This window comes from Trachemys scripta, chromosome 4, assembly GCF_013100865.1.
Source record: "Trachemys scripta elegans isolate TJP31775 chromosome 4, CAS_Tse_1.0, whole genome shotgun sequence".
Classification (NCBI taxonomy): domain Eukaryota; kingdom Metazoa; phylum Chordata; order Testudines; family Emydidae; genus Trachemys; species Trachemys scripta.
Genome location: NC_048301.1, coordinates 30706704 through 30725293, shown reverse-complemented (window position 1 = coordinate 30725293; position 18590 = coordinate 30706704). Strand labels below are relative to the sequence as shown.

The 18590-nt window shown below is 38.5% G+C and overlaps 1 protein-coding gene across 2 annotated transcripts in view; it reads right to left on the bottom strand.

The window, feature by feature from the left end:
- Positions 1 to 1219: 1219 nt before the first annotated feature.
- Positions 1220 to 18590, bottom strand: part of PPP4R3A (protein phosphatase 4 regulatory subunit 3A) — a 70219-nt gene continuing 52848 nt past the window's right edge. For both annotated transcript variants that reach the window (XM_034768543.1, XM_034768544.1), the window contains 8 exons: positions 15860 to 15991; positions 15641 to 15743; positions 14448 to 14606; positions 11387 to 11556; positions 9930 to 10072; positions 7230 to 7420; positions 6432 to 6658; positions 1220 to 2341 (listed from right to left, as the gene is read on the bottom strand). In XM_034768543.1, the coding sequence (XP_034624434.1) occupies positions 2228 to 2341; positions 6432 to 6658; positions 7230 to 7420; positions 9930 to 10072; positions 11387 to 11556; positions 14448 to 14606; positions 15641 to 15743; positions 15860 to 15991 (1239 nt within the window). In that variant the 3' untranslated portion in view covers positions 1220 to 2227. The remainder of the gene's footprint in view (positions 2342 to 6431; positions 6659 to 7229; positions 7421 to 9929; positions 10073 to 11386; positions 11557 to 14447; positions 14607 to 15640; positions 15744 to 15859; positions 15992 to 18590) is intronic.

Below are 18590 nucleotides of genomic sequence, written 5' to 3'. Positions count from 1 at the left end.
TGTTTTGCTGGTGCTCATATTTATTATTTTACACTGGATTAGATAAAACTGTATTTAAACTGGATTAGATAAAACTGTATTTAAACTGAAGTGTCTGAATAACTATTTGAAACAATAAGCTGGCGTGTTTCCTTAAAATACATATACTGTCCAGGAAAGAGCTAGGCAGTAACAGGACACAGTTCTGGGGGAAAATCTAGGACTGTTTCAGTCATCCTGCAGAATAACCAAGGCTAGTGATAGCCAAAGTGTAACCCAAGTGTGGCTGGCATGCTGGAATGCTGTTTGTGGCCCAGATGGGAGCTACTTCATCAAGGAATTGTAATGCACCCATGGTTGCAGGACAGGGGTCACAGCTGCTCATTAGTCTGGATTGTACCCCCAACCATACACTATGAATATAACTTATAAAATAACAATGGACTGAAAAACTGATGTGAGAAGTAACTTGTTGAGGAAAAGGTAGTTAATGCAAAGAAAGATTAACTCACGTTGTATGCTAGAGTAACCAATTCACTTTTTTCCCCGCACTGTGTTTTCTCATTTAAATCTGGAATTACTGTGCAATTACATATGTATTAATAAAGATGAAGCTCAAATGCTTCGACACTGACAACTGGCACACAATCCGAAAAGTATTTTTTGTAGGCACCTTACAGGCAACATGTCAGTTTACATGCAACATTCCACCTACAGACACTAAAAGCTAAGCTGCTATCTATGGTCAAATCCTGGATCCCCATTGATCATTATCCCACTATAAAATGGCATACTTGTACTTGTGACAGTCTGGTGATGTGAATGAGCAGAGGGCAATCGACTTCTCATTAAGCAGGCATCTTTTGCTTGGAAAAGAATGAAACTAATTTCTAACTAACAAGATACGCTTATTATTGGTTACTGAGTGTCATTATTGTTTTCCAGCCAAGTATCAGAATAGATCTCAACGGATGGTATTCTGGTAAGTGAATAATCCTGGAACCATCTTCATAACATGACTAAAACTGGTATTCCAAAGGGAGTCAGATGTTTAAAAAATACCACTAATGCAGATTTTCCTTCACCTTTAATTATTTCTTTTTTTATTTTCATAAGTCAAATGTGTCAATATACTGGTGCTCCTAAATCATCCATCATCCTTTTTGATTCGTAAGTATACCATCACTGTTCCCAGTTATGATATTCAAAATCTCTTTGGAATACTAATTTCATCTTTATAGGTTTCTTCAACTTTTTTTTTTTTTTTTTAAAATTCCACCCTATTTCCCTGAATCGTTTCTCAAGACAGTTGCTGATGTAAAGTTTAATATAAAATATTTAGTCACAAAATAGTATTGCTTTTGTATGCACATTGTGGCAAGAATCATTTTTTTCAATAAAAACTATACCATCTTCCATAAAATCCTACACATATTAAGATTTGTGATGCAGAACAAAATTACACAGGGTGAAACAGGTACCAGCACAACAGTGAGATTATATTACATCAAAAATTTTTTAATGGTCCCAAATATATACTCAACAACTAAGCATACACTCAGGGGGCAAAATAAAATAAAATAAAATAAAATTATGACACAAAAAGTGACCACATCTAGAATTCCACTCAATCTTTAATCAAGAAGGGACAGACAAATCCCCCACCGCCAAAAAAATTCTGCAGTTTAAAGGGCAAAAGGGAACAGATAAAAAAAAGAGGAAACTTTATGTTCAGGCCCTCCCGCATAGAGGTTTTTAAAACCTGTTGCAGCTTGACTAAAATGTTCAGAATGTATGATTTCAAAGGCAGGTCTCTTTATACAAAGAAACTGCTGGCATTCTTAGTGAAGAATTATGGCAAGACAGCCTTTTCTTCAAAAGTCTCATACATTGTCCAAGAAAGCATACTCTGATTGTAGTAACTGACCAGCCAATCCAGAGTTCCATGAACAAAACTCCTGCCCTGTTGGCTTTTTATTTTTTCCATTTCCTTCCCTGAGAAAAGGGCAATGTGTGGTCCAAGCTGGAGAGCTCAAAGGCATAAGTCTTCCCCCTAAATGTAATATTTTCCCCTTCTTCTGCTCCTTTGAATTGGCACTTGATTAGCAGAAATCCATTTGTATAGATTGAACTGTGTCACACACAGTAATTCACAAAAGATTGCTGCTTTGTTGTGTATTATTATTTTTAATTTGAAAAATTAGTAGTTTTTCCTTCCCCAACTGGAATTGATATTAGACAGTTGCCATTATGACGACTCAAGTTTTGCTTTCTTTGACAAAGGTACAGTTTCTTCCTTATCTTCATCTTCATCATCCTCTTCATCATCATCAGGATAATCTACAAGCCCTACTAGGCCTCCCTGTGAAGAAATACAAATAATTAAGACGTACACAAAAATGAACCAAATATTGCTCAATCCCAGAGAACTAGAAAATGTTATTACCACAAGAATATTGATAAGTCTGAAGTTTTGTAAAAAAAAAAAAAAAAAACCCAACTCCAACATGCACAAAAGCAATGTCTTTTGGAAGTGCTGATTACAATAAGTCCAAAAAAAAAAAAAAAAAAAAAGGTTCTACCCCTCCAAACAATCCTACCTATGGGGATAATTTGGGTAGAAATTAAAGAAAATGCAAACTACTTGGCAAAAAATTGTCACTGCAGCTCTATCTGTACAAAGATGGAAATTTCCTTTACCTAGGATAGTTGACTGGACTGCAGCAATGAGCGATCTGGCAGAACTTCAGAGACAATATGGAACATCCTTCAAATTGAATTATCAATTAGGATAATTTTATAATATGGTCTCATTTTACTAACACTAATTTAAAAGTAGTAATAGAAATTTTAAATATATGTTTATTATATGCAAAGTAGCTATATTAATATGATGTGAAGGTTACAAAATTTAAACAATTTTAGGAAATTCAAAATTAGAAGTATCTCTAGTAACATTAACTCATCTACATTGAACATACTGACCAAAACGTTCCAATTCAGATGCCTATGGTTAGGCATCTACATCTATATTTAGGCACCTAAATATGTGACTTGATCTTAGGAGGTGGTAAGCACCCACAACTCCCACTTACTACAATAATTTTCCAATTTCTGGAATTTAGTCAACACATGACTACAAAGAGTTGTGGGCACCAAGCATCTCTGAAGATCAAGCCCCTTGTTTAGGTGCCTAACTTTAGACATCCAAGTTAGAAAATTTTGGCCATTGCATACTGAAGCATAAATGCAACAAGTATATTGTATACAATATACATACACAATATACAGTCATATTTTATACAGCATAACACTGTATATACATTATCTATATAAAATAATGTGAGCAAATAAATGTTACTAGAAAGCCTAATTCCAATGTTATTTCTAATGGGTGTATAGAAGAATAAAGTGATAACAGGATTTTTAGAGAAAAATGTTCAGAATCCACAGACATACTATTGTATTAAATTAGGAGGAAGATACCTTATACAGAAAGACCATTGTTGCATTGCATTAACAGATAACCCAACAAACTGCACAATAGTAGTGTAAATATAATCTTTTCATAGTACTGTGGACCATTTGACATTTAAAACAGTCTAATAATTCAAATGCAAGACCATATCTACAGCTAGATTTATTGCTGGGTGGGGTGTGGGATCGAGGAAGAGGGGTTGTCAGGATCAGGAAACTGTCAATGAACTAAGTATTGTAGTTAAGATTCATTTTTGATTTGGCTTTTCAGCTTATGAGTTATAAAACAAAAACTAATTTATAGAATACTAAAAAAAGGGAACAGGAGTACTTGTGGCACCTTAGAGACTAACAAATTTATTAGAGCATAAGCTTTCTGGACTACAGCCCACTTCTTCGGATGCATCTAATAAATTTGTTAGTCTCTAAGGTGCCACAAGTACTCCTGTTCTTCTTTTTGCGGATACAGACTAACACGGCTGCTACTCTGAAACCTAAAAAAAAGGGCAGTATCATTCCCCGAATATCTGTAAATCAAGGGGAGTTTTCTACATGTAGATACTGTTATTCCAGAACAGAACCATTAGCTTCCTTTGTGGCACTATCCTACTCTCCCATATTCCTCCATGTACTCAGTGACCCAAGCATGCAGAGGGGTAGGGAGATGTGCAATCCCTGTATTCATGTTTTAGTGGAATCCCCTCTGTTCTGAAGAGCAACTAATGTAAGGAACGTCCTAAAGATGTCGGAGTTTTAACTCTTCTCTGCTGCTAGGGAGAGCAGCAGGGCTACTAGAGGCTGGTGAGGGAACAAAAGCCTCCACGTGGATAGGGAATCTGTTGGAGACAGAGTTAAATTCCATGAATACCTGATCTACTGCTTCTTCCATGGGTGGGACAAATCTGCCACCCCCCTCTTCCCTACAGAAGAACTTGGAGGACTCGTTTTTAAGGGAATCTCACAATAGTTCTCTTTCCAATCAGGATTCCCTGCTGCAGGTCTATGACTGGTAGAAGAAAACTTTTAGTAAGACAGAACAAAAATGAGATTGGAGGTGAAGAAAAAGCATCCAGACTTTTAAAAACTAATGATATGGCGTCATTTCCAGGCTTCCGGGAAAACACATGACTAGAGAAAGATCCAAGCAACTTTTCAGAAATGGAAGAATTCAGTACTACAGTCGCTTCTGGTTTTCTTAGTTGGTTTCTATTACCATGAAATTCTGCTCTCCATATATTTCTTTTCCCACTGTGAAAACCGATTTTGATAATACACAAGTATTAACTACATTTTGTCCTAAAATTATATTTAACTGCATTTACAAATTGTTGTTGGAGTTTTAATATGCTCCTTCTGGATATTTCATACAGGATATTTGATACTAAACTGCTCAAGATAGTTAAGACCAAAGCAGACTGTGATGAACTTCAAAAAGATCTCACAAAACTAAGTGATTGGGCAACAAAATGGCAAATGAAATTTAATGTGGATAAATGTAAAGTAATGCACATTGGAAAAAATAACCCCAACTATACATACAATATGATGGGGGCTAATTTAGCTACAAGAAGTCAGGAAAAAGATCTTGGGAGTCATCGTGGATAGTTCCCTGAAGATGTCCGCGCAGTGTGCAGAGGTGGTCAAAAAAGCAAACAGGATGTTAGGGATCATTAAAAAGGGGATAGAGAATAAGACTGAGAATATATTATTGCCCTTATATAAATCAATGGTACGCCCACATCTCGAATACTGCATACAGATGTGGTCTCCTCATCTAAAAAAAGATATACTGGCACTAGAAAAGGTTCAGAAAAGGGCAACTAAAATGATTAAGTGTTTGGAACGGGTCCCATATGAGGAGAGATTAAAGAGGCTAGGACTCTTCAGCTTGGAAAAGAGGAGACTAAGGGGGGATATGATAGAGGTATATAAAATCATGAGTGATGTGGAGAAAGTGGATAAGGAAAAGTTATTTACTTATTCCCATAATACAAAAACTAGGGGTCATCAAATGAAACTAATAGGCAGCAGGTTTAAAACAAATAAAAGGAAGTTCTTCTTCACGCAGCGCACAGTCAACTTGTGGAACTCCTTACCTGAGGAGGTGGTGAAGGCTAGGACTATAACAGCATTTAAAAGAGAACTGGATAAATTCATGGTGGTTAAGCCCATTAATGGCTATTAGCCAGGACGGGTAAGGAATGGTGTCCCTAGCCTCTGTTTGTCAGAGGATGGAGATGGATGGCAGGAGAGAGATCACTTAATCTCTGTTTGGTCCACTCCCTCTGGGGCACCTGGCATTGGCCACTGTCGGTAGACAGGATACTGGGCTAGATGGACCTTTGGTCTGACCCGGTACAGCCGTTCTTATGTAAGTACTGATAATCCTTTTTAATGATTTTTTTTTTAGTTTAGTGTGCTGCACCTGAAAACTGACAGTCAATTGAAAAAAAAGCTGAAATTTCTTTCAAAGCAAAATTTTAATAATCACATGTGTGTTGTGGCATACAGCAACTGTCTCCAAGAATATATGGCCACAGCTAATAAAATAACTCTAGGATTCTCGACACTGCTGTAAGAATTACTGTTAGGGACATATGTTGGTGTGCAGCAAAATTCGGTAATATTTCCATTAACTCTGTCAACTGCAAACTATTTCTGCCCCCCGCCCCCAGTATTCCTATGCCACCCAATGAATGTAGATTACCTTTTATTGTGGATGATAAAAAGCAAACGAAAATGGAGAACACATTAAAAAAAATACTTCATACTTAAGATTTTTTTTTGAAGTTGTGCACAAGTTTGTGCACAAAAATTTATTTAAATACTCCTTTTGTTTATATTAGGTCAAGGCTCTTCAAAAGTGCTAGAGACCAGGAAAACATATGAAGGAAATAACTCAAATTTATGTAGGTGATCAGATGGGCTCTAAATCTGCTAGAATAAAAATTTGACCAATGGCAGCTGAAAAATACCTTGGTAGTAATAGCTGCCATCTGAGATGTGCTTTTAGAAACTGATCCCGGTGATCCTGGCGATCCTGGTGATCCTGGCGATCCTGGCGAGCCAGACAAGTTACTTGCAGATGATTGGCTGGTAAGGTTAGTTTTTGTACCACTAGAGAAGGAAAGTTTGAAACTTGGGCTCTGACGACCTGAAAGATTAGTTTTCAGAAGGACCTCCTTTTCTTCACTCTCTTTCACTGTAGAAAAGAAATATACTTTTGAGTGATACCCCAGTGACTTTTGTAAATAAATGTGAGTTATGAAATGTTTAATATTTTGCCACAAAAGTTACATCTGTCTAACTTCACTTGTATCTTGGTGGAAGGAGTTAAATGAATATATTTTTATAGTAACTTGTATTACTGTAATGCCTAGCAGCCCTTGTCACAGACCAGGACCCCATTGGGTACTATTTCAGTGATATTATTTGTTGAATGTACAAAGAAGCTGACTAAATATAAATTAAGCAAATAGCATATGGACAACTTGATTATTCAGCTGGGATTTTTTCATTTCAGTCCTTTAAGAAAAACAGGCAAATTTATTCAGAGAACATTATTTTTGCACTGTTATGTCTTTATATAGATATGAATAAAACCTAAAATGGTTTGAGTTTAGTTGCATGTAGCAAGTTCTAAAACTAAAAGTAAGGCTTTATATGAAAATACAGGCAAACCCTTGACTATAGCAGAAATAATCCTTCCTTAAAAATAAGCCCAGGCCTTCATTTAAACTAGATACATGGCCATTCTCCTTCCAGTCACTTACATTTTTTCCTTTCCATGAATTTACTAATAGGGTCCATGATATCTTCATCATTTTTAGTTTTGTCAGAGGGGGGCACCACTGCTTCGCCATCCTCCATATCATCTTCATCACTATTAAACCACATTTCCTCCTCATCTTCTAGGGTTCTTGCATCTCTCCGGTATCTATGATTTCTCAAGATGGAGCGCATACTGTGGAACAAGTAGGTTTTAAGGGTTTTGAGACTCAAGTATCACTTTAAGTTTACATAAATATTGGAATAAACCAGCACGGCATACGTTTACACAATTTAAGCTTATAATGTGATAAAAGAACTATCAATATATTTTTTTAAAGTATATTTATTTACTTCATGTGGACTACATAAAGAAATCCAACAAGAGAAATTTTTTTAGTATAGAGCACAGTAAAACCTCACTAATAAGCACATTCACACGTACTTCACCATTCTCTCCAAAGGTGCTGTAAGTCTTAAATTACTAAGAATAGTCTAGTACAAGCAAATTGTGGAGTACGGTCATAATACTAATCTACAATTGCCAAAATAAACAAAGGACATTTTTAATGTATTATCGTCTTATAGTGCAAATTATTATACTTTATTGATAAATGAAATTTCAATTTATACAAATATTATAATAACAGATGTCATGAACAAGGTGTCAGTATTGTCAACTCGCACAATTTTATTGTGAATCTGAAGGTTAGTGTATTTTTTGAAGTCCAGCTCCTGAAGCCAGGAAATTCATTCATGTTTCATTAAAAAAAAGTAAGTTTCTACTGCTTCCGAGTGCAGAGAAAAATCTTAAAAACATGAGCCCTCTACACTCAAAAATCAGGAGGCAAATAAAAAGAATCCAAAACGTTTTGTTTTCAACCTCTCATGTTTTTTGTGGCCTGACTCATATTTTAATACTTGCGACGGGCAATAGTGCGGTCTTGCTGTGTCTGTATGTACAGTACCACTTTTAATTTTGTTGAATTTAGAATTCTGATAAGTTTAGAAGTTTTCATCTTAAATCAAACTTAAGTCCTACACCCTTGTGAGTATTCTGGAGCTCACACTCTCCCAAGTTGTGGACCTGTCTTAACCAAAGTACTTCTTGCACTAAACCACATAATTGAATCTTTGCTATTTCTGCATGCTTCACTTAGGGTCAGCTAGTGGCCTGGCTTACGAGACCACAAATGAATGTAAATGACAGCAAGACATTCCCCTCCCATGCTGCCTCCGAATAGGAAGGCTGCCCCCATATCCACTATAGACATAGGAGGAGGAAAGTTAGGCCAACTGTGCCTCTCAGGGCCATAATTCTTTCCTTGGGCTGCTCTCAGGCAGCACAACTATGAGCTATCCCTTAGCCTGGGCTAAACGCAAAGGACAATTTAGCTCGTAGTGTTTTGTTTTTTTCTAACTGAATAAGAGAGGGGGATTTCTTCTGTGTTAGGCTAATGCCATAAAGGGGCAAAGAGAATTTTGTTTATTTTTTTAATTAAGGGGAATGCACCTCTAAATCAGATTTTTCTATGCTGACAAATCAATAAATTAAGTAGAGATAATGTGGTGCCTTTAAATGTGGGAATAACTGTCAACAAAACAGCTCCTCAGATGTAAAATCTACGATACGACTGAATGTTCGCCCCTCCCACACGCATGTTAATATAAAAGCTCTAGGGTTTGAGTTTTACGTATATTGAAATGCTCAGTTTACAGGCATTAGATAAATATTATTACTCTGAATTATTAGTAACACAACATATTAGCACAAAGTACTGTATATTCTAGCACACTCTAGAACATGGTAGTTCTATTAAAAACAGTTCTGGCATTTTAAAACAAATCTGCTGTAATCCTGCTCCTTTGCTTAAATTTTCAGACACTCAACTGAAATATCAGAGTTAAGAAACCTCTCAGAATGAAGTCAAATATACATTAAAATAACATAGCATGATCTGAAATTAGGGTGGCTGGATGCCGGTCGAAAAGAGGACCTCACGGTGTCCGGTCAGATCTACTGACTGGACACCGAAAGTTCAGTTACTGCAGATGGGAGAGACTGGAAGGTGCTGAGTCATCACCCGCGCCAGCTCCTACTCAGCCACGGCTGCCTCCTACCTGCATCAGGTAGTTGCAGCTGCCAGAACCGGCTAAGCAGGTTAAGTCCCCCCTGACCCATGCAGAGTGGAAGAGCAGCATGAGACAGGGGGAGGGAGAAAGAGGAGTAAGTGGGGGGTAGAGTCTCAGGAGGAAGAGGTGGGGCAGGGGCAAGGCCTGGGGGGGAGGGGGGGAAGAGGCGGGGCATGGCAGAGCCTCAGAGGGAAGTGGGAGAATAGGGGAGGTTCTGGCACTCCCACTGGAGTGTCCAGTTTTTATATATTACCAAGTTGGCAACTCTATCTGAAATTTAAACTTCTAGAATGGGTAACATGCATAATTTCATTCAAATGTGTTCTCAATGTGTTCAAACCACAATATAAATAATTCAAAAATATCAGTTGAACACTGACCAAGTGTTTGAGCAACACAGATCTGGAAATCACACTATCAATCAGATCTGTTCAGCAAGACCTGAGCTGCAAACAGCAAAGGGTCTGAATTATTTATGGCTGCCCTGCTAGTGCACAGAAATCCAAATGCCTATATCCTCAAAGACAATTTATCATGGAAGTATTAATGAATACATTTAAATGTATATTTACCTGTCAAGTTTGGGATTATCTTGTCTTTCCCTTTGTTGTTCAAATCGTAGTTTCAATCCTTTGAATGTCTGCACATAATCTACATCTTCCAGTGCTTTCCAGTAATTCTCAATTACATGAGCGGTTAATGATTTTATATCTTCCTATAAGAAAAGTACAATCAAAAACACAGTGACCTTTTAATTCTTCAAGACAATTAATTTATCTTGTTACTGTAATAAAAATACAGCAGAATATAACTGAAAGATATGGAAAAGATGCAATATTCCTAAAATGCCTTCAAAGTATGGCATACTAATTTATTTAATTAAAAAAAAACATTGTATATACCAGTGTAGCTGAAATCTGGTACTTAACTTCTGATAAATAATTTGATAAAAAGAGAACAGTAACAGTTTTGTATTAATAAATTCTTCTAAACTTTAAGTAAAAAAACTGTCTACAAAGCCAGTATAAAAACAATGAAAGCAACTCCAAAAAAATTAAGATCTCTGTATGGCAATTTACACATATTTTTACAAGTCAGTCAGTCTACTTATATCTGTTGTAATAACTAAACAAGGAAGTCAATACCTTTATTTTCCCTCTCTCCCTCTCTAGAATAAACAACAATCACCCCTCAACAAAAAAAGGAAAACAAAGAAATTATATCTTTATGTCAGAGGGAAGACAAGGGGAAATTTGACTCCCCTGAAATGGTGCTACCAACAATGGCTATCCCAGGCCTTGACTACCTTGGGGCCCCCCCATGTAAGTGGGATGATCCCCATCACAGAGAGTTACTAAAGCTCCAGGATATGTTACATTTCCCAAGTAATTCCTACAGAACTAGTGGGGAATGATGAAAGTCCTCCAGACCCCTCCCCCAACCCAACATCAGGCTGCCCCTCCCCCTTGTGGATCTTAAAACCAGACAGCATCTTGCCAGGGTCTGGGTGAAGGTGGCAGGTGGAGGAACAGTTCTCTGGAGGGAACTGACTAGTCCCTTATTGCCCAGCCAGAAATCTTGGGGGCCAATATTTATATCAGTTAGATTAACACACTTCTCCATATTCTTTAGTATTACTATAGTTGCACCAGAGCACACAATTAGTGTGTCCATGTGTGAAATTTTAAGTCTATACTTTAATATTTTCCAGAAAAAAATAATTAAATCCAGAGTTAGTTTATACAGCGGTTGCATTTTTAAGTCTGGGCACAATGGAGAGCAACTTCAACACTATACATACACTGAATGTAGAGCTTTGACAACAAAGGCAGTGTTTTCAAACAGTGGTACATACAAAACTTCACTTAAATTATGGATTTCTAGTGGTCACGTTATTATGATGCTTTCATTTGAACAACATCAGAAGTAAGTGGGCATCCACAATTGTATCATAAATTAAAGTCTATTTAACTCTAAGTATACATGATGTAATATAAACATTAAATTGTCAATTCAAGACAGTACTCACCACCCTAATAAATTCAAACATCTCTATTATAGCAGAGTTCATCAGATTATAGCGGGATCCATTGTTGAGAAATGCTTTGACCACAGGTTCAAACAAAAAGCTTTTCATTATATAGCGGTTGTAGAATTCATCCTTCAACCCAATTATCTTTCTCTTAAAACGAAGGGCACCTGAAACAAAGAAATGGTTGTTAAAAAGCCATGAATTTTTAATATTTTACATTTAAAAGCAAAAAAAACCCAGCAATTGTTCCAAGTTGACTACAAGAAGGATACTCCCAATCCCAACTCTCACGGAGCTTTACATTGTTGGTAATGGATTACGTACTCAAATATCCAGTACCCTGTGGATTAAATCTACAGTAGCTCTTGAAACTAGAACTGAAATGTAATGACATTTTATATTACTGGGGGGAAAAAAAATCATTCAGAGTAATCCCATATTCATAGGTCATCTCTTTTCAGTGAACATGCTTTAACAAAATAGAATGCTGTAAATTAGGCACATTTCATAATTACACTACTAGTGTGTAACTGAAACAACTGTTCAAGTTTAAAAGAAAAACATTTAACAAAGCAGGAATCATTGACAATATTCATGGTTGGGTTATGATGTGATCATTTTTTTTTTTTTATCATTTTGGAGCAGACACTGTCAACCTTACTGTGCTATGCTTTTGAGATTTAGAAACCCATTGGAATTTAGACAGGGACTACCTAATTTATTTAACTTGTGATCAAAAGTCAAAGATAAACTACTGGTATTCCCTGTGCCATCCACCCTTTCATGACCAAATTCTAAACATATTTTCCTCCAATCAGATTTTTGCTCATAATTTCTATTTTCCAATGAGAGTCTTCAATCTATTTCAGGGGTCGGCAACGTTGGGCACGCGGCTCGTCAGGGTCAGCACCCGGGTGAGCTGGGCCAGTTTTATTTACCTGCTGACGTGGCAGGTTCGGCCGATTGTGGCCCCCACTGGCTGCGGTTCGCCGTCTGGGCCAATGGGGGCGGCGAGAAGCCGTGGCCAGCACATCACTCGCCCGCGCTGCTTCTCGCCGCCCCCATTGGCCCGGGACGGCGAACCGCGGCCAGTGGGGGCCGCGATCGGCCGAACTTGCCACGTCAGCAGGTAAATAAAACTGGCCCAGCCCGCCAGGGTGCTGATCCTGGAGAGCCGCATGCCGAACGTTGCCGACCCCTGATCTATTTAATTATTTTTGTATTCGTTTTTGAAATGTAAATCTTTTATTTTAAAATGAGAAATGGCATTTTCTCTCTCTTTCAAACGCACAGTGGAGACTTGATCTATTTACATCTCCTTCAAGGCTCTCCCTTCTGAGGAACTCCAGCACTCCCTTAGCATTTGAGGTCTCACAGCACCTTACTGTGCATAACTGAGGGCTTGCTTCTCTACACTTACAGCGCTGCACCAGTGCAGCTACGCTACTGTAGTCTTAGGGAATACGCTACCTATGCCAAGAGGAGAGCTTCTCCTGTCAGCACAGGCACTCCACCTCCCTGAGAGGCAGTAGCTATAAACTTGACATAGTGCTGTCTACACCAGAAGTTAGGTCAGTATAACTGCATTGCCCAGGGATGGGGATTTTCTACACTTCTGAGCAACGTAGTTATACTGACATAAGTTTGTACTGTAGACCAGGGCTAATGCAGGTAACCTTCCCTCCATTGTTTTATGAAAAGCGATGAAAATAGACCAACTATGCATGTCTGAAATGTCATTACTGGAGGGCTTTGATTCTGACAGAATGATTTTCAATGGAACTCTCAAAAAGCTCTCCTCACTTCAAGCTATTTATTTCCCTATGAATTTTCAACATTCTATCCTACTCTTTATTCACATTTACAAGTAACTTTTTGCAAAGTAGTAACAACTGCTCAATTAGGCTACGTCTACACTACGGGAGGGGGATCGATTTCAGATACGCAAATTCAGCTACGGGACTAGCATAGCTGAATTAGACGTATCTGATCTGACTTACCCCGCTGTGAGGACGGAGGCAAATCGACCGCCGTGGCTCCCCCGTCGACAGCGCTTACGCCTACCTGGGCTGGTGGAGTATGCGCGTCGATTCGAGGATCGATTTATCGCGCCCCAAGGAGACGTGATAAATCGATCCCTGAGAGATCGATTTCTACCCTCCGATCCGGGCGGCTAGTGAAGACAAGCCCTTAGTCACTTAACTTTTTGGAGTGTGGGTCTTCACACCATTAGTCTTGACAATGAAATGAATTTTCTTTACATGGTTGTGCAAAGCTCATTGACATTTACCACCAGAAGTGCTTTCTCTCCAGAATGAAGTACTATCATTAGCACAACAAAGGTCTTGTCTATAAGGTGCATTACTCCACATCTGAGAGGTGTTAATTCTAGAGTGCACTAGGTTGTCACATACTAACCAGCCAACGTGAACCATGCTGATGCACATTAAAAGTTTTCTCATGTGTGTTAACATAATTCTGCTTTAAATGGGACTATGTTAATACACGCTAAAGAACTTTTAGTACGTGCCAGCAGGGTCAAAACAGGCCAGTTAATGTGCAACACACTAGAATTTACACATCTCTGGTGTGGACTAATGCTCTTATCAACAAACCCAAAAAAGTGCTGATCTTGACCAATGTACTGTTACTAGATTCTAAATACTAGCTCAGGAGAAGCATCTGAACATGCATCAACAGTGAAGATCCTCAGTATTTTAAAATGTTACATTTATTATAGATAGAGATCCACGTGTCCAATTAAAAATGCTTTTGAAATTTTTTCTAAAGCAAGTATTATTTAAAACCTATGGAGTGTTCCCTTAGCTAGTTTAATTAATACAGCCTCTTTCAATTTCATCTTGTCTCATCATTAGGAATAACATATCAACAAATTGCTATGAGAAATATAGACCTAGTTGTAAAGGTAGCATATTTGTACTGAACTGGTAACTGTCATCCTTCTGTAAATGTGTTTTTCTTCCAGTAAAATACAAATTGAAGAATTAATATTAATCTTCACACAGCTAATAATTTATTCTCTATAATTCAAACTTACATAATGCCAAGAAAGCATGCTTTGAGGCCATGAGAACTAGTACTCTCCGTAGGATATCCTTGTTAATAATATAGTTCTTTATGTGATACGTATGATGTTCTACACAGAATGTTAGCAATTCCAATATTAATGCCAAGAGCTGGGCTGTCTGAAAATCATCTATAAACAAAAAACAAAATGTTAACAAGAACATGAATTTAAGAATATTTAGGGCCTACTTTTCAGAAAGTGACTCCAAATTTGCAGATGCAATCAGATAACTAAGATGCTTAAATGCCATTGTGCTCTCCTGCAACTAGTTTAGGTAAATAACTGGAAGCCACGATTAGACCTTTACAAAACAAATATACAATCCCTGGAGTAATTTGGTATTTTCACCAAAACCCAAAGTCTACACCTGAAAAGGTTTGCCAGGATTGTTCCACAAGCAAACACTCCTATACTATAGACACAGATTATATCCACAAAAAAAGTGCCTTTGCCAGTATAGTTTATACCAATTTGGTGAGCAAAATAAACTAGACTAGTAAAAGCCCTGGTATGCCCGCATAACTGCATCTATACTAGGGCTTTTGCCAGTATAGAAATGTTGTACCAAAAAGTCATTCCTAACTGACATTACTATACCAGCAAAAGTTTCTAATGTGGACCCAGCCTAAAGGAATTTGTTAAAAGGCAGGTAAGAGATTTTAAAAGTTAATTTTTTGTTTGTTTGTTTGCGGTTGTTTTTTAAAAGGTTTCTAGACTACACTAGATCAAAGATGAAATTATTGAAGAACCCATTAGAATGATAAATTAAAGAACGAGAGAGAAAGAAATGGAAAATTTGAACTCAGATTTCTTCGTCTAAAAAAATGTAAAACTAGTTGATTTGAAACATAATTGAGGTACAGGCTCTTATAAGACCCAAAGAAAAATAAAATACAATTTCAAAATTTTCTGGAAGCTGGCTTGAAATTATATTTTATTTTTCTTTGTTGAATATATGCATTTCAAAAGGAGTAACTGAAAAGCACACTTCCAATATTTTCACCTGGCTCTGAGTCACCTCGCTGGTTCAAATCAGACAACTCTTTTGAAATACTCTTATTCTGATTATGCAGCGTTTCAGACATCCTTTGACAGTTATTCTATTCTATGTACTACAATTCAATAGCCTTGGACATGACTGCCAACATTCACAGTAGTCTCACCTTTGCTAGGCTTCTCCTCTGTTGTGTTAGCCAGTAAGGGAGCTGTGAGAACATGCATACAATGTTTATAGAAGAAACCCAGGAATTCTGTCTTTTCAGTTTTCTAAAGGATAAAAAATATTTATCATTAATATTTTAATATGAAAGTAACTTATATTACCAACAGCATTTTAACACACAAAAAACCCCAACCATACTTGAATTTGGGAATGCACTTACATTGGCTGTGGCCAGCATGTTTTCTGGATCAACTAAAGTACGAAGGAGACCCATGAGTTGTACTGCCCCTCCAAGTTCAGGATCTGTATCACAAATCATGTGTTCTATGATGAGGTTAATGAGTAAAATATCCTATTAGAGAAGATATAAAAATGAAGAGATTAGTTATGACTAAGAAAAAATAAAATTAAAAGGGACACTGTCAGGTCAAATTTGGCCCAAAACTAAGATTTTGTAAAATAAAAGATGTTAGGACAAAATTTAGGACTAAAAGAAATAGCTCCTTGAAATGTATTTTTAAAAATGCTCATGAAAACCTACTCTATTTACATCTCTAATACTGATGCACTATACTCATCCATGAGAATCTTTCAGAGCAACTACAAATGGCAGATAAATAAAAAAGTTGGATTAAAAAAATAGACTAGTCTAAACTGAAAATACAAAGAAAGGTAAACAACATAAATGGTGAGAAGGTACATGCTTAAAATTCTTAAGTTGAATATATGATGTGCTTTATGGAATTATTATTATTATTATTATTTTGAAATTAGGAGTTTTAACCTGAATGTCCTTTTAAAATACAACGCAAGGCCCTATTTCTGCAAACAAAACGGAACTCCTGAACTAAATGGGATTACTCACATGTGTAAAGTTACTCAAATGCATAAATAGGAGTTCAAGAGTAAAAATTTCCATTCTTATAGGGTTACCATACGTCCGGATTTCCCCGGACACGTCCGGCTTTTTGGTCCCCAAATCCCCGTCCGGGAGGAACTGCCAAAAAGCCAGACATGTCCAGGGAAATAGGGAGGCTAAGAGCTCCGAATTTGTGTGTGTGGGTCGCCCGCTGTGACATCATCTCAGTGAGACACTCGGCTCCTGCCCAGGGCATGCTGGGGGCTGTAGTCCGGCTGGGCCTCACGCTCCAGGGAGAGCAGGGAGAGGGGAGCAGCCGAGAACTACAACTCCCAGCGGCCCCTGCGACACGACCAACCTGCCCCTGTGAGGCAGCAAGCTGTCTGGGGAGGGGGGGGTGCGGGCCCCTGTCCTTTGAGGGGGGGGGGGGGGTCGTCTCTGGGGGCCGCTCAGCAGCCATCGCAGTGCTGGGGGCCGCCCCCGGGGGGGTTGTGGACGCCAGTGCGTTGCGGGGAGCCGGCACTGTCCGGATTTGCGTCCCCCTGGGGCTGGAGCTGTGCCCCCGGCCCCGGGCACCAGTCACGTAGGGTTACCATACGCCCGTTTTTTCCCGGACATGTCCGGCTTTTCGGCAATCAAACCCCCGTCCGGGGGGAATTGCCAAAAAGCCGAACATGTCCAGGAAAAATACCGGATGGGCACTTCCTCTCCCGCGGCTGCTCTGCTCCTCCCCTGACTCAGACTTCGGCTCTGTTTAAGAGCCAAGCTGCCTGAGCTCCGGACCCCAAGCCGCCGGCTGGGCACTTCCCTTCCCGGGCTCCAGCTGCTCTGCTCCGGCGGCACAGCAGCTGGAGCCTGGGAGGGGAAGTGCCCGGCTGGGGGCGCAGGGTCCGGAGGCATAGAGGCTGCCCGAAGCCCGAGCGCTTCCCCAGCACAGCTGGAGCCTGGGAGGGGAAGCGCCCAGCCGGGGGCGCAGGGTCTGGAGGCTGCCCGGCAAACCGTGAAGCCGGTAGCGCTTGGGCAGCCCTTTTCGTGTGGCTGGGAGGGAGGAGGGGGAGTTAGGGCGGGGACTTTGGGGAATGGGCGGAGTTGGGGCGGAGTTGGGGCGGGGCCGGGTGTGGGGAAAGGGGCGGGGCCAGGGCCCCATGGAGTGTCCTCTTTTTTTATTTTTTAAATATGGTAACCCTAATTCTTATATAATCCCTTAGTGCTTGCATGTCCTATTACCAGCAACAGCAGGACCATCTGGAAACTGAGACATCTGTCAATGGGTTAAGGCCCTGATTCTGCATACACTTATGTACATGCTTTACTTTTACACAGCTGAGTAGTCAACTGAAGACAAAGGGTCAACTCACAAATAAAATTAAGTAAATTTATGTTAGCAGGATCAGGGCTTTAGTTTATAACTTGTCTTCCATATTTGTAGGAGGTTTTCCATACAAAAACAAAATTAGCTGTACAATATGAAAGTAAGCTATTTCCTGAAACAAAACAAGTTTTAAAGGGAACTTGAAACACTGGATATTTCTACTAAACTGGCCAAATATGAACTAAAAATATTTTAGTTATCCCACTATTTATTACGGTCTTAAGCCACCAATACAGAAATTAAATAGTTATGATCAGAATCATCTTAAATTACCATGGAAATAAAAAGGTAGTACAATTTATTTATTTGTTTAGCTAACACAAAAAAGATTATGGAAGACAGGTATATAAAGCACCTAAAAATATATACCAAGCATATTAGATCCAGAATACATTTTTAAACAGCTATGGGTTCATTTTTTATTCAAAATTCCATCTTTCTATGGCTTTCAGTTTCCTTCTTTGCTCTTTAGTTACTTTAGTCCAGCCCCAATTCTATAGCTGTTCACTAATACACTATCTTACTTAAATTAAAGAGCTTCTGTTTATTATATTGTACAAGCAAATTCCTAATATATCATTCAAGGATTCATTTAAGTGCTATTAAATATTGAACTGTTTCATATTTCTTAACAATTCTTGAAACTGACATCTCTTGCATCCCTAAATTTCTGATCCTATAATCCAAAGTATTTTAGAGAACTTGGCTTGCTAAATACAT